This window comes from Lactuca virosa, chromosome 2 (assembly GCF_052849685.1).
Source record: "Lactuca virosa cultivar CGN04683 chromosome 2, Lactuca_virosa_CGN04683_v6, whole genome shotgun sequence".
Taxonomy (NCBI): Eukaryota; Viridiplantae; Streptophyta; class Magnoliopsida; order Asterales; family Asteraceae; genus Lactuca; species Lactuca virosa.
Window position 1 is genome coordinate 119,350,377 of NC_136427.1, and position 12,885 is coordinate 119,363,261.

Here is a 12,885-nt window from a genome sequence, read left to right on the forward strand (position 1 = left end):
CTGTCTTTACCAGAAGTACACCAACATATGTTAAACAACAGAGTAGGCGAGGACACCGTTTGATTGAACTTCCCATAAATGTTACAAATTGTCGATTATCACAAGTGATGGATTCTATGCAAACTGTAGGTTTTCCAAAAATATCCTCACTTACAGAGGACAAGAAAAAAAGTCTCAAAATGGCCAACAATTCGGCGCTTGATCTACCAAAAGCTACTTCGAATAGTATCGAACATATTCAAAAGAAACCCCCGTCCATAATCTCGAGAAATCACTTCCAACGATCTAAATTCTGTCTCGCTACAACAATACTCTAATAAAACTTATAAAAAATTAATGTGTCTAAACTGTGCAGGTGCAGGTGTCGTCATGGTTTGGAATTGGAATTTAAGTAGACCTAGAGAAATTATATATGGTATTTTGAAGCCTGGAATCTGTAGTTCAAAATTTGAAATGAGTCGAGTTCCTAAGTTTACATCAAGTCAAAATCTACACCATGGATTTGAAGCGCCAAACCCATAATGTTTTTACTATCTTTGATTTTTTTTTTTTGTTTTTATTTAGATATTTGAGTTTTATCGACATTCATCATGTAAATATATAGACACTCTCAAGATTATCATGCAGGGTCCCTTTAGTTTCTTTTGATTTTGATTTTGGAATCAAAACATTGATTTCTTTCTTTTTTATTAAATTAAAGTTTCGATTTTGGTTATTGTTTGTTTAAGTTTTAGTTCTAGACATGGAGTTTTTATTTTTTATTTTTTTAAAAAATCGATAAGATGTTATATTTAGTCTAACATTACAGTTCCAAAATCCACCAACATTACAACTTTTTTGAAACTCGGTTCTATTGATTCATGGTGAAAAAGAAAAATAAAAATGTTCTTTTTCAAATTCTTTTTTGACATCATTTATTATTTTCTTTTGATAAATTTCGTATTGGCTAATAAACCGGGAAACAATTAATAAATCGGGAAATATATTTTAATATGTCAAAAATGATTTTTTTTAAAGAAACTGAAAATATAACTGGTTTTGTGGGAAAAAAAATAAAGCATTGTTTTTCTAGATAAATTATTATAAGCTTCCCATTTATTTATTCAAAATTTTGTTAAAATATAAACCAACTATCTTTTTTTTTTTGTATTATTTGAAAGTGAGTAAAATTATATATAAACCTTGAAATCCATGTGTTGTAAATGGAAGGTGGGGTAAAAAAAACAAAACAAATTGGCAATAATGTTTGTGGCCTAATGCTAATGCTTGTGTTATAGATTTGACGGGAATCATAAAGGAAGGAATAACCCCTATAAAAAAAAAGAGAATAGTCCAACATTGAGAAAGAGATGAACTATTTTATGTAATAAATTATTTGTGAATGAATTATGTTTTCTTTATAATATGATATGTTCCGGAAATAAACTATTTTAAAAAAAGAAAAAGAAACTGATGAACAAAAATTAACCACCCCACACATATATTTAACCTAGATCAATAACATTTATTTTTACCAAACCAAAAATGTAAACGATATTTGTTGATATAATGCATTGTGTTCTCTGGACTATAATATATTTTTGAAAAGATATTTCTTGCAAAAAATAACTTTTCACTATAGCCGCATCACAACGACGTTCCTTGTGGAAGAACACTACAATCGTCGACATCTATTCCATCGAAGGAATAAATCTACAACAATATACTCTCCAAAGCCACCACAAACGCCACCGTTTGTCTTCCCTCACAACCATCGAACAACCACCTGCATCATTCAACTCTATCACCATGATTCTAACCCTAAACAACTGACACTTGAGTTTATGAGGGTTTTGATGAAGTTGGAGCCAAACTTTCCTAGGATTATGGTGAATTCGGCATGAATATTCCTAGGGTTTTGGTGAATTCGCCGTCCTCGTATGTTTTGCTATCCATTCTGTCAATGAATCGGCCGACACCTCCTGGTCAAGAAAATCTACCAGGTAGGTTAAAACCGAACCGAGATTTAGTAATAGGGTTTAATATATGTATGAAACTGGGTTTTTTTTTTCGCTTTTTCTAATATAACCGAACCAAATCGGTCTTAAAACTGTTTTCTTATTTAATTTCACTTCAAAAATACCGAACTTATTATAACCGAAAACAGTTTAACACAATGATTTTTAAAAATCGAAACCGGTTCAAAATCGATATAAAAAACAAATCGTTTGTAGTAACTAATTTCTGAAAAAATTATTCGCACTTGTTGCTTGGCGCGGGTAAACGGCTAGTATATATTAGAGCGTTTTATAACAAATTAATGTAAGCATGATAAATTCAACTATTCAAGATTAATAACAATGATATTGTCATTTTAAAACATCCCGATATCCGTCTGGTACACAATTAAAACCAAACAAAAATTAAAACTAACAAAGAAATTTCACAATATCGGTTAATTTTGACACAGTTAATTCATCTATAAACGATGAAGGAACAAAAGTTACAATTATAGAAATTGTTCTACAGAATGTGAACAGAGAACGGATGGAGGCATAAAATTTGAAAAATCAAAATCACAACCAAATATAAAAAATCGAAACAAATAATTCTGCAGCATGAGAATTGTAATTCAAACAAGGCATCCATCCAACATGAGTCGATGACATAATATAATTCTATAAAAAAAAATTACAAAACAGTTATGATTACAAATACCCATCAGTGATCTGTAGAGTTGAACCATTATAATTACAAACACTGTGGATTACAAATAACAAATATACGATTATTCAAATCAAAAGCACATCCCAAGCAGACGAGAATTATATGTTTAAATATGTTTGTAACACACAGGATAAAACAAAATTTAAAGCATGTAACAATAGTACAAGAAATGGGTGACCCTAACACCATTTTAGTTTGAAATGTAGGGAGCCATTTTCTAGAAAGCTTCTCCGGGAATTTGTTAGGGTTTTCCATTTTTTATGAGGATCCGTTCTTATTTGAACATGTTTGAGGTAACGAGACCAATCCGCGGGCTTGGTCTTCTTCTCCAAGACCTCCCTCAGCATGAGCCTGCAAAAATGATTGTTGTTTCTGAAGCGGATGTCTGACTTTGCAAATACGTGCTCGGGATGGCAAATCTCAAAGAATGCATTAAAAAAAAGGGATCGTTCCCACATGCATTGATCGCGTCCTGTTTGAAACGAGAGTTGTTGCACGTTCCTAGCAGGAGGAAACAAGAGCCTTTTTCTTAGTTCATCGATGTCGATGTCGATGTCCAATGGCAGCTCCTCGTCCTCCTCGTGCACCACCTCCTTGAAGTAGGCAGTTGTTATAGAAAGGCAGCACTTGTGTGATAACGTGAGTGTTTCCCTCATCTTAAGAAAAAAATCAGCATCAACCGGACGGGAGAGTGAGAGTGTAATCGTGGTGTGCTTGAGAGACGAGACTGGAAATAAGAGACTAGGCAATGAGAGTGTAATCGTGGTGTACTTGTATGTCGATTAGGTTGCTTTTGCACGACATCAAGCACAACCTCCTGATGGAAGCACATGTGAAATGGAAGCTTCCCAACATCCAATATCTCATAAAAAGGGTCAAATTATCAAGAAAAGGAAGTCCCGATTTGATCATGTCCAGACACTCGTAGTCCTGTATCACAACATCTAACCTTAACTGTGTCAGGCTGCTTGCTAAGAATACTGAATAGGCGTTGAATGGAATAAGTGGCATATATGGTCGCAAATCATGTAGATCGCAGCTAAACACGTCAAGATTTGGGAGATCGCTGAGTTCCAAAGCAGTAGAGCTTGCAGCATCCAAAGCTATTCGTAATTCATAAAGACGAGGAAGGTTTTTAACCTTCAGAGACTTGAACTCCTTGCAAGAATCTATAAGCGCTATCTTCTCAAGCAAGGTACAAGACGACAATAAGTCATGGAGTACCTCTTCACCTATGCTCACACCCTTTAAGTGAAGTTCTCGTAGGGAAACACAGTTTATCACAGGACGTTGGCTGGTTGTCATCCAAAAAGAATAACGAGATGCCATAGAAGCTTCGACTTTTATCTTAGTTAGGTTAAGATTCTCACCCGAGAGTATCTCATCTGGCAACGTAAACGAGGCACCAAAAAGCTTGATTGAGAGGAAAAACTCTCTAAGACAGGTTTTGGTTGCGATGGGCCCGATCCATTTTTCAGCAAGAGAAGCTGACTCCTGGTTCTCGATGTCGATTAGGAGGAAAAACCTTTCTATTGGTATGTTGTCATGGAGATACCTTTTAAGAGTGCGGTCCACGCCCTCCAACTTCATCATGTTCTTTCCTCTTTGAACAATGAATCTGAGGATAGGGAAGGTAGACCAAGCGTGAAGCCATGACTTGGACAACACACTCGTGCGGCCTGCTTCTTCATACGGCAACCGTGATTGTATAAGATGCATCAACTCGGGAACATCTTCTACTTCTCGTCTCATACCTTCAAACATATAACAAGTTAACACATGATCCCATTTCCACAAACATCTTATCTTATATAAACAGGTATTGCATATACATACAGATATTCAACCTCAAATCAAACCAAAAACAACAGATTTCCATATCCATCCATAGTAAAGGTGCACTCTCTTTTTATAAATTTATAAGCGTATATGGTCCCATGTATTGTATGTATAGTTATTATAGGGGCATTATTAAGTCTTTGCCGCACAATCACAATCCACAGTATCGGTAAAGCCACTAAAACAATTTAGTTCGGTGATATGAGGTTGAGCGAACCATGAACTAAAAGCCCAGAGTCATTCCTCAAATCGCCGTACCAAATATAGCTTTAAATCTCTACAAAACCACAAAAAGTTTCAAAATTTCTCATCGATTGATACCCAGAATTCCAAACTTAAAAGAAAAACCCAATCTTGTAATTTCGGGCTTAGTCGCAGTATTTATGCCTCCAATTGTTCATATGGAGGATTCACACGCACCAACGAGCAGACAACAATATGCAAAACAAATCGCAAATCGGAGGATTTACCTTATAACAAAATTCGACACACAAGCAGCAGCGGCGGTTTCGTCGAGGGTGAGAGAACCACCACTATAATTCACGATCTAGGGTTCATCTTTTCCTTTTTCCGATTTATACAACGTCCTCGCCAAGCTCTCCCTACTTTGGGTTTTTCTTTGGATATGGCTACCGCAATAATTTGGTAAATGAAATGATTAAATATTATTGACAAATTAATTTTTTTTAACGGCCCACAATTTTATTAAAAAACTAGCTTAGCTTATAGCCCGTTAAAAAATAATTAATTTTTTTTATAGTAAAAAATAATTAATTTTTTTTTAAAGTAAAAACTCATAATTATTACTTAATTATTTTCAATATATATATATATATATATATATATATATATATATATATATATATATATATAGAGGAATGATCATTTGAGATGCAAGGTGGCGTTTTTTAAATAAGTAGAAAACTGAAAAAATAAGGTATCGTAATTAAAAGAGACAGGGGTATTATAGGAAACAAAATATAATTAAATCATATTCTAAATCTAATATAATACCTGATAAACTAGACTTCCATATCTCTCTCTCCTCTCCTTCTCTCGCTCTCTGGGAAACCACGATCCATCGTCATCGGACCTCATCCGTCGAATTGCATCCAATCCTCCATCCTTTTGATGCTTCTGAAATCTTAGTGTTATGAAGCCTCAGATTATCAACAGGATAAAGTCTCCCAGAGCTCTAGCCATGTCACGATCGTGTCACATCTCCGCCTCATCTCCGGCGATCGAATCACATCTCCGCCTCATCTCACCGTCATCTTCAATTGCGTTAGTGTACTTCCTCCGCCTCTGCTCCTCCACGCTCTTGAATCACCACTATCTCGTTCTCGTCGATACGACCTAAAACATCGTCGATGTCTCTCATTCCTTACTTATTGTCGTAGATCTGGAATAGAAGTGTTAATTCATCAATCAAAGTGGCTTCGTCGATTCATTCATATACAATCACCGGGTAGCATTTATCACTATTTGTTTATACTATTCAATTTTAGTCAGGTATGAAATTGATCCATATGTGGATTATTGAGATGATAATTTTCTTTCTGATTAATGGAATTTTCTAGTTTTTGCTCGATTCCTAAGCTCTAAATCACAATTATCGTCTCCATTGTGGCATCGATTGTTTTCTAGAGTTCAAAATTGATTCTAGTTTATCAATGGATCTGTCTTCACGTGCAAAACTTGATTATTTGTTCAAGCTATTTGTTGATTGGGGGTCCGAGAGTTGGTAAAATTCTCTTATATTGAGTTTCACTTCCACAAATTACATTGAAGATCATTCTCACTACAAGAAAAAGACCCTTTTACGACGCGCAAACCACGACACTCATTGATTTATGTTATGCAAAAGAGAGTGACATTAAAGAAGTGTCATCTCTTTAAAAAATTTAAGGATTTAGGTCACGCATTATTGTGTGCCCTTAAATTAGTGTCTCATATAAAAAATATTAAAAACACGGAGGGCACTTGTGCGTCCTCTGTGAATGTCGTTTTATATATTTTTTTAAGAAACGCGTGTCTCCGAGGGAAAATGAAATCCCCAAATTTTTTAAACCCCCACCTTCTTCTCCCTCGTCTCCACCCCTCACCCACATCCACTGCCTCCAATCCTCATTGCCTCTTCTAGCCTCAAACTGCGGCGATGCACCTTCCTTCTCGAAGAATGCTTCATTTACCACTATCGTCCGATTATGTGAGCCCACGGAATTAACGGAGACGAAGAAGATTATGGATCAATCGCTTCACATCATGTTTAAGGTTAAGGGTTTGAGATTTCTTCCAAATCGACCCACACACTAAATGGTTCGATCTCCTCTATTTTTACCTTGTTCCCTCTACTGATGCCTCCACCTTCTACCATCGATGTTGATCTTTGAATTAGCAACAAGAAGCCCTAGGGCCTCCGCCATCACCCACCTCTAGCGCCTCCAACATTTCTTCATTTAATATCCTCTATCTCTCTCCTCCTCATCCTCTCTCTCTCTCTCTCTATCTCCCTCTATCTCTCTCTAACCTAAAAGTTTCAAAATGGGAAAAAGCTCCTTCATCTTATCCTTAAACTCATCCCCCTCAGCCAACTGGTTCGTATCTAACCATACAATCGCCTCATCAATAGCATCATCAACCTTCTTATCAACCGGAGTCAACTTCTCACCAAGCTTCTCATCTTTTGTTGTGTTCCTCATGTTATACGTATAATTCTCCAAAGCATTCTTCACCTCCAACTTCTTCTTGTGCTCCTCATCTCCAGACTCATACTTCCCAGTGTTAGGCGTGTCAAACCCAACAAATGATAGGGGTACGATATACTCCTAAGAACACTACTATATTGCACTAACAGGCAGTACAAGGCAAGTAGGGTCGATCCACAGAGACACGGGACAATCGGTCTAATACCTCTTTGCGCAAGGTATGTAACGACGTGAAAATTGTAAGGGTCGAATTGTTGTAAGTAGTCGAAGTATGTTTTGGACTCTTCGAATATTTTGTAACGTATTTTACTAGGGCGCTTTTATTCGAAGCTTTAGAGTCAATGCCTTAGTATATTTTTTGTATGCTTTCAGTTCTCTATAAATAAGGTTATTTACTAGAGTTAGATAAGAACTTTTACAGACTTGTCTACTATTCTCTGTAAAGAATTCGAAAGCCTAATAGAGCATAACAAGATCATATTTACATCGTGTGTTCAAATCTCATATTCTTACTTGAATTCATACTCTGATTAATTCATTACTCGATTCATTGTTTCATCAATTGGTATCAGAGCAGGAATCATATCTCTGATCTGATTTTCACGCTGTTCAAAAAGTTTTTGAATCAATTTTTTGATTCAAAAGTTTCCGCACTTTTTGAAAGTGAAAAATTGTCTAGATCTTAGTCTGTGATTCGATTATGCATTTGAATTGTTGAATCGAGTGTTATTCTCATCAATTCGATTTGATTCATCTAGTTTGTTTTCAAATTCTCAAATCTTTTCAAACTTCTCAAAATCTTCTTCCATACAACAATGGCGAGTTTCAATCTCAATTCGATGACCTCATTTTCTCATCTGCTAGGTTCATCAACCAAAATTCCAATGCTAATCCCTGAATACTATGATCAGTGGGCTAATCGTATGCAGGATTATCTGAATGGTCTGGATGAAGAATTATGGTCATGTATCACTGGAAATGTCAATGTTCCAGTGAATGTTCAACCAATTGGATCATATTCTACAAATTCTGGAGTTGATAATCAAACTGATCGTCTGAAGAAACTGGAGAAGAGGTGTATGAGGGAACTGCGAGGTGCATTACCTCCAGTTGTGTACAATTACGTTAGGAGTTGTACAACTGCAAAGGAAGTCTGGAACAATCTGAAAGATAAATTTCAAGGAAGTGAGAAGACAAAAATCAATTCAGTTAAACAGTGTTTGGTTGAGTTGAAAGATTTCAAACAAAAAGAAGGAGAAACAATTGAAGTTTACTATGATCGTCTGAACGAGTTAATCTATCGGTGCAATCGCTATGGAATTACCAGAACTTCAATGGAATTCAATCTCATCTTTGTAATGGGGCTTCGAAAAGAATGGAGAAGTGTGAGTATGATGGTGAAGAATCAACAAAGTTTTGATACATCAACTCTCAATGATTTGTATAATCAATTGAAAACACACGAAATTGAGGTAAATGAAATTGCTGAGGAATCGAAGTTGAATTTGGGAGGTCCATTAGCTCTTGTATCAAAGATTTTTGAGAAAGAAGATGAAAATGGTGATTCTGAGGAAGAAGAAGGATTCATCATGAATTCGGATGATGAAGCAATAACATTTTACTCGAATAATTGTGTCAAGAAATTTTTCAAAAAGCCGTTCAATTCGAAGACTAAGCTTGCTGAGGTGAAAGGAAATTATGTGAGTAAAAATGTTGTTAAGGAGAAAAAGAAAGTTGAGAAGCAAGATTCGAAGATAACTGATGGAAAGGGTGAAAAGAAGCTGAAAGGTGATGCAGGAATAGATTGTCATTATTGCAACGGTGCGAATCATCTTGCAAATGACTGTATGCTTCGAAAGAAGGATGAGAGGAAGAATAAAGTCAAAGATGAGGCATATTATGCAGAAAAGCTTGAGGTGGTTCGTGCTAAAGCAAAGAATTTGTCATTGGTTGCAAAGGGTGAGCATGAGGATGAAGATGGAACTTATCAAATCTGGTCATCCGGGTCAGACGATGAGGAAATGAGGAATCCAACGCATGGGGCGTTGTATGCGAAAATGGAGAACGACTCAGATGATGAGGAATTCGAAGTGAGGGGACGATGCTTCGTATCCAAAGCAGTTGACAAATCTCCAATGACAACAAAAGTACGTAAAATTCTCAAATCTTTTAATATTCCTACACATGCTTATGATTCTGAACTAATTTCTTTTGATGAGACGGTTACTTATTTTGATTCAATTGTTGTGTCTGCTAGCAATGAGGCCAACAAGTTGTCAATGGAGTTGTTAGAGGTCAAAAAGAGATTAGACATGAAAATAAGCAAAATTGAATGTTTGGAATTACAAATGACAAATATAATGTGTGACAGGGATAGGTTATCGAGTGATGTTAAACTTTTGCTAGCACAAAGAAACATCTATTGTAATTCTGCTAAACGACTTTATAGCAAATTAACTGATTTACATCATTCATGTGATATAAGTAAAGAGCAACATAGAAAATTACTACCTTTCCTAGCATTCGAAAGAGCCAAGGTAGATAATATTTCGTATGATTGTGAGCAAATAATAGCTGATTTTGACAGAGTCCCTGATGATAGATATAAATATGGAATTGTCAAAATTGATGAATGTCTTGATGCGAATGAATTAGTTAACATAGTGAATGATACTTGACTAAATCTGAACAAATTCAAATTTTGAAAAAGACTGAGAATTCAACATCTGATTCTCAATCTAATTTTACTGATATTGAAGATAATTTTGACAATATTAGTGAAATTAGTGAACTTGAAGATGTTGATTGTTCTCAGTTGTCTGTTGTTAATGTTGCTTCAACATCTAAAGGAAAAGAAAAAGTTAAGGATTTGATGGTTGAAAATGAAACTGATATACCCTCAACTTCGAAAGTTTATGATATGAACTTCGTGGATCTCAAAGACAGCCAAACTGATGATAGTGATGATGAAGATGAAGTGAACATTTCGAAGGAAAAGAAATCTTCAAAGGAAGAAGAAAGTCCTCGAATTGTGGTTGATCAGGTGTATGGTGATACACAAAAGTTCGAAAAAGTGATGAATGAAAAAGGTGAACACTATCTTGAAACGAATTCAGTGGTTTATCCAAATTTCAAATGTACAGATAATGTCATTTTTCCAAATCAAGTTTTCGTAACTACTGAAAATGTTGAGAAAATCAAACCAGAATTAAAGAAGTTAGTTGAAGAGGATAATTCAAAAACAACTGATGAAGGTTTTTTCGCAAATCAAAGCACAGTTGAAAACAACTTAACAAAGAATTCGTATGTTTTCCAACGTAAAAAACCACAAAGAAAATGGGTTGAAAAATCAAAAATTGAAAAAGAGAATTCAAAACAAGTTGAAAAGGAATGTGAAAAAGTTGTCAAATTAAACTCCAAGGAATTCAAAGATCAAATTGACAAATTTTCGAAGGAAAACAACATTTCAAAAAGACAAGCAAGAAAGAAAATATTTTGGCAAAATGTTGAGACTCAAAAGATGTCTGAATCACAATCACCCAAAAATGTTTTCAAAGCTAAAAATTCATCTTTTTCAACAAAACCTCAACATTCATCTCAATCAAATCATTCAAAGTCTGAAGTGAATAAACAACCAAGGTTTTCGAAAGTTTCAGAAACTAATATTCCAAGAAAATTTTCAAATAACTCAAAACCAAATCAAAAATTATTTCAACGTCAAAATTTTAAATCAACAGTTGATACATCATATGCTAAATCTTTTATAACAAAACCAAAAGTTGATTTTGTTCCTATAAAGCCAAATTTTCCAAATCAAACGAAGAAAGAAACTATGAAAACTTCACGAGAAAAAGGAATAACGTCAAGGAAGAACATTGATCATTGGCTTGAAGGAAAAGGAAAGATGTATCAGTCAAATACATTTTCAAAGGAGCAAATTCACGAAGCATATGAAAAGTATGTGAATAATTCATCAAATGGCAGTTCATCATCTAAGGATTCGAACATATCAGTCAAAGCATGGAAACCAATTATAAAAGCAAAGAATGTTCATTCACAAACTCAGACTTCGAAGGGTAATGTCAGTGAACATTTGAAACAATCAAAAACTTATGTTTCGGTTCCTTTAAATGAAGAAGTGAACTTAATTGATAGTCTCAAAACAAAAGTTTGTGATTGGGTTAAAAGTTCTTCATTACATTCGAAATTGAAATCTAATTTCCAAGGACCCAAAAAGCCTTGGGTACCTATTTTTTTTTTCCAAATCAAACGAAGAAAGAAACTATGAAAACTTCACGAGAAAAAGGAATAACGTCAAGGAAGAACATTGATCATTGGCTTGAAGGAAAAGGAAAGATGTATCAGTCAAATACATTTTCAAAGGAGCAAATTCACGAAGCATATGAAAAGTATGTGAATAATTCATCAAATGGCAATTCATCATATAAGGATTCGAACATATCAGTCAAAGCATGGAAACCAATTATAAAAGCAAAGAATGTTCATTCACAAACTCAGACTTCGAAGGGTAATGTCAGTGAACATTTGAAACAATCAAAAACTTATGTTTCGGTTCCTTTAAATGAAGAAGTGAACTTAATTGATAGTCTCAAAACAAAAGTTTGTGATTGGGTTAAAAGTTCTTCATTACATTCGAAATTGAATCTAATTTCCAAGGACCCAAAAAGCCTTGGGTACCTAAAATTTTCCATTGAATGTAAGTACTATGTGATGAGCAATATGATAACAAGTGGTACATCGATAGTGGTTGCTCTCGTCACATGACTGGGAAGAAGGAGAATTTACGAGATTTTCGAAGTCTCAAAAATGCTGGAGTAGTGAAGTTTGGGAATAATCAAAAATGTCAAGTCAAAGGATATGGGAAGATCACGAATGGTCAATTCACAGTGAATCGGGTGGCATATGTTGAAGGTCTTCAACATAACTTGATAAGTGTTTCTCAACTTGTTGTGGGCACTGGCAATCAAGTTCTTTTTAACAAAGAAGGAAGTATTATTTCGAATGTCACAACAAAAGAGGTGTTACTGAAATCCAAAAGGAAAGGTGACATGTTCACTTTGGACATCAATCCGATAGTAGGGAAACATGCTATATGTCTTCTTTCGAAGGCAACATCAGACTTAAGTTGGCTTTGGCATCAAAGACTTTCTCATCTCAATTTTCGAAACATTAATAAACTTGTGGTACAAGATCTGGTAAGAGGTTTACCTGTACTTAAATTTGACAATGATTCTTTATGTGCAGCTTGTGAAGTTGGCAAGCAACATAAACAAGGTCATCCAATTACGATTGATTCGAAAATAGTTGCACCTCTGGAGCTCTTACATATTGATTTGTGTGGTCCTTCGACTGTTTCAACTCTCAACAAGAAAAGGTACATTTTAGTGATTGTTGATGATTTTTCCAGATTTACGTGGGTTTATTTTCTCAGGCTTAAATCTGAAGTTGCACAAATCATGATTGACTTTATCAAAAAGATGGAAACAACATTGAAAAAGATTGTTCGAAAAATTAAGAGTGATCATGGAACTGAATTTAAGAACAATGTTCTTGATTCATTTTTGGTGGACAAAGGGATTTCGCATAATTTTTCGTCTCCATACACACCACA

General features: G+C 34.9%; 1 protein-coding gene across 1 annotated transcript; it reads right to left on the reverse strand.

The window, feature by feature from the left end:
- Positions 1 to 2,623: 2,623 nt before the first annotated feature.
- LOC145159407 (F-box/LRR-repeat protein 25-like) lies at positions 2,624 to 5,179 on the reverse strand. Its single transcript, XM_079078389.1, has 2 exons — positions 5,016 to 5,179; positions 2,624 to 4,460 (listed from the first exon to the last, which is right to left on the reverse strand). The coding sequence occupies exon 2, from the start codon at positions 4,456 to 4,458 to the stop codon at positions 3,448 to 3,450; it is 1,011 nt and encodes a 336-aa protein (XP_078934515.1). The 5' UTR covers positions 4,459 to 4,460; positions 5,016 to 5,179; the 3' UTR covers positions 2,624 to 3,447.
- Between the last annotated feature and the right edge of the window lie 7,706 nt (positions 5,180 to 12,885).

Bases quoted from the DNA above. Each gene is read 5' to 3' on its own strand.
- LOC145159407 (XM_079078389.1), bottom strand. From the start codon at position 4,458: ATGAGACGAGAAGTAGAAGATGTTCCCGAGTTGATGCATCTTATACAA.